The 2,781-nt window shown below is 37.1% G+C and overlaps 1 protein-coding gene across 1 annotated transcript in view; it reads right to left on the reverse strand.

Moving 5' to 3' along the window:
• LOC116086421 (OX-2 membrane glycoprotein-like) overlaps positions 1 to 1,286 on the reverse strand; it is a 28,485-nt gene extending 27,199 nt beyond the window's left edge. Inside the window, exon 1 of the mRNA XM_031364698.1 lies at positions 1,177 to 1,286. Within this exon, the coding sequence (XP_031220558.1) occupies positions 1,177 to 1,225 (49 nt within the window). The 5' untranslated portion in view covers positions 1,226 to 1,286. The remainder of the gene's footprint in view (positions 1 to 1,176) is intronic.
• Between the last annotated feature and the right edge of the window lie 1,495 nt (positions 1,287 to 2,781).

A 2,781-nucleotide genomic window follows, 5' to 3' on the forward strand; every position in this document is an offset into this window, starting at 1 on the left:
CCTCCTCCTCTTCCTCCTCCTCCTCCTCCTCCTCCTTCTCCTCTTCCTCCTCCTCTTCCTCCTCCTCTTCCTTCTCCTCCTCATGTCTTCCCTCGTTCTGGTCTCCACTATAGTTGAAGACATTTCATAACAAAAAAATCTTCCTCGTTATGCATTTTATTTACTATTTACTTATTATTTATTGTTGTTATGGATCCTGGACTTCATTCATGCTAAGAAGAAACTTTATCATGAAATCTCAAGAACCTCTTTTCAGTTTAGCATTTTTTTTTATTGTTGTTGTTGTTTGTTTTTCTTTTGTTTTGGTTCTGCTCCTGATTTTAAGGGATCCTATTTCATTTTATTTTTTAATTATGCTGGTGGCATGGGGTATGTACTCTTGAGTTCATGGAGCGCAGAGGATACAAGAGGCCTTTGGATCCCCTGGAGCTGGATTTACAGGTGCTTGTGAGCCGTCTGATGTAGGTGCTTAGAAAAGAACTTGAGCCCTTCAACAGAGCATTATGTTCCAATAATTCTTATCTACTAAGGCACATCTCAAGACTCTTCTCCAGGATTCTTAAATGACACAGGATATTGCCTTAACCTGAAGAAAGCTGATGGATTAAATGCTGTTAATTCAATCATTCAAAATAAGCAGGAAAAAATAAGACAATGTTTGTTGAATTCTTACATTAGCTCAGCTTATAATGATAGAGAAATCCATAAGGCAAGTTATTTATAGGCTTGCTCACATAATAGAAGAGTCTAAATGACAAATAAGAGGCTTTAAACAAGCCATTCTCAACATTAAAAGGTATGTGTCCTGTTGACTGTGAACACAGGGCAAAATCCAAAGACAAAAAGATGTGAAGAGATCGTTACACTAAGTTGGACTTCTACCTTCATTATTACATAGATAAAGAGGAGTCTATCTAATTTCAGCAAGTTATGCACACCTTAGAAACTGTGTTCCCACCTTCATTCACACATTTCTTCTATTCTCTATAGTCATTGTTTCAAACATGCTCACATTACATGATTTGTTAGCTGTGTGATTATATAGGTGTATGGATAACACAATGAACCTAGCATACATTGCTCTTTACCTATTGGAGTAAAAGTAAGTGTCCTATGACCTAGAATTTATTTACCACTCACTTCCAGCTAAACATCCATAAAAGAAAATAGAGTTACCTGATTTTTGTGCACAGAGAAGGATGATGTATAGGAGTGAAAAGTCCATTGAGTCTGTGGATGAAAAGCCTTTAACTAACAGTCACAATATCGTGTTTCCTAGCTGAACTTCCAAATGAGGCTGAAATTCATTCGTGCCACTAACCAAATTTCCCATTAAAGGGTTATTCATTAACAGGGATGTTTGCCTATGGTAATTGTTTTACTGTCAAAGAAGTGGGCCTATCCCATTGTGAGTGGTTCCATCCTTGAGCTGGTGGACTTGAGGTCTATAAGAAAGCAGGCTAAGCAAGCCATGCAAAACAAACCAGTCAGTAGAATCCCTCCCTGGCCTCTGCATCAGCTCCTGCCTCCAGGTTTCTTCACTATGTATGTTCCTGCCTTCATTGCTTTTGGTGATGAACTGTTATATAGAACTGTGAATAAAATAAACCCTTTCCTTCGACAAGTTGCTTCTGCTCATGGTGTTTCATCAAAGCAATAGTAACTCAACTAAGATACCTCCTTGCTCATTTTTTTTAAAAAAATTTTTCTATCAAGGCATGGTGCTGCACATCTTTAACCTCAGCACCCAAGAGGCAAAGATATCCAGATCTCTTTGGGTTGGAGTCCATCCTAGTAAGCACTATATAGTTTTAGACACTCAGAATAACACAGTGTATTAATTTAAGAGGAAAAGAGGATGGAGAAGAGAGGAGAATTGGAGTGAGAAATGGGAAGGGAAAATTATACAGATACAGTGTTCATGGTGTGAAATTTTTAGGAAAAATATTCAAATATTTTAAATTATATTCCATTGCAACAATTTTCAATTTCCTGGGTTTCCTACCCTCTAGTTTTTTTCATAAATGTATGTTCCAAAGGTGATGTGAGGTTCTTCTATGGTGTATTTCCAAGGTTCTCTGTATTGGGGACAGAGAATTGAACAAGACCCAGAAAAGCAGTAATGAAATAGTAGGTTTATTAATGGCACAGTAAAGCAGAAAGTATACCCACAGACAGAAAAATAGGTCAAGCTCACATGTGATGCAAGAACCATGAGTTCTTTCTTGGGGTTCCTATTATGGATCTAGGTGACGTGAGGAGCTAAGAGGAAGGAACGAAGTGCATTCTTATCTCGAGTGACAGATGGGCTATTAATTTAAGTTCATGTAAGCTTCATCATAAAATAGTGAATAGGGGTTATGTACGATTACTGTTTACAGTAAGATATTAAAAAGCTCTATAGCATCTGTTTCATGTATTCATCATGAAGAATACAAATATTTGTTCACAAGGCTGGGACAATACTTGGTAGGCTATGGCAGATTAGTTGAAGCAGGTGAGAGGGAAAGTCTGGTTATATAGCAAGTACCAGACTAGTATGGCCTAAAGAATTAGATCCTGTCCAAAAAAATTGATCCATTAAATCAAGCATCAATCAATAATAATATGCCATTATGAATATTATAAGTAGGTAACTCTATGATTTAGAGTATTTATGCTGTGCCTGCAGACAGCAGTGGAAATTAATAAGCTGTGTGTATATGCAATAGCAGACTTTCTCATTTGCAGTAGGGTGAAGGATGCAGATACAAATGGAGGTATAGATGCATGATACATAAT

The sequence above is a fragment of the Mastomys coucha genome, unplaced genomic scaffold (assembly GCF_008632895.1).
Source record: "Mastomys coucha isolate ucsf_1 unplaced genomic scaffold, UCSF_Mcou_1 pScaffold12, whole genome shotgun sequence".
NCBI lineage: Eukaryota > Metazoa > Chordata > Mammalia > Rodentia > Muridae > Mastomys > Mastomys coucha.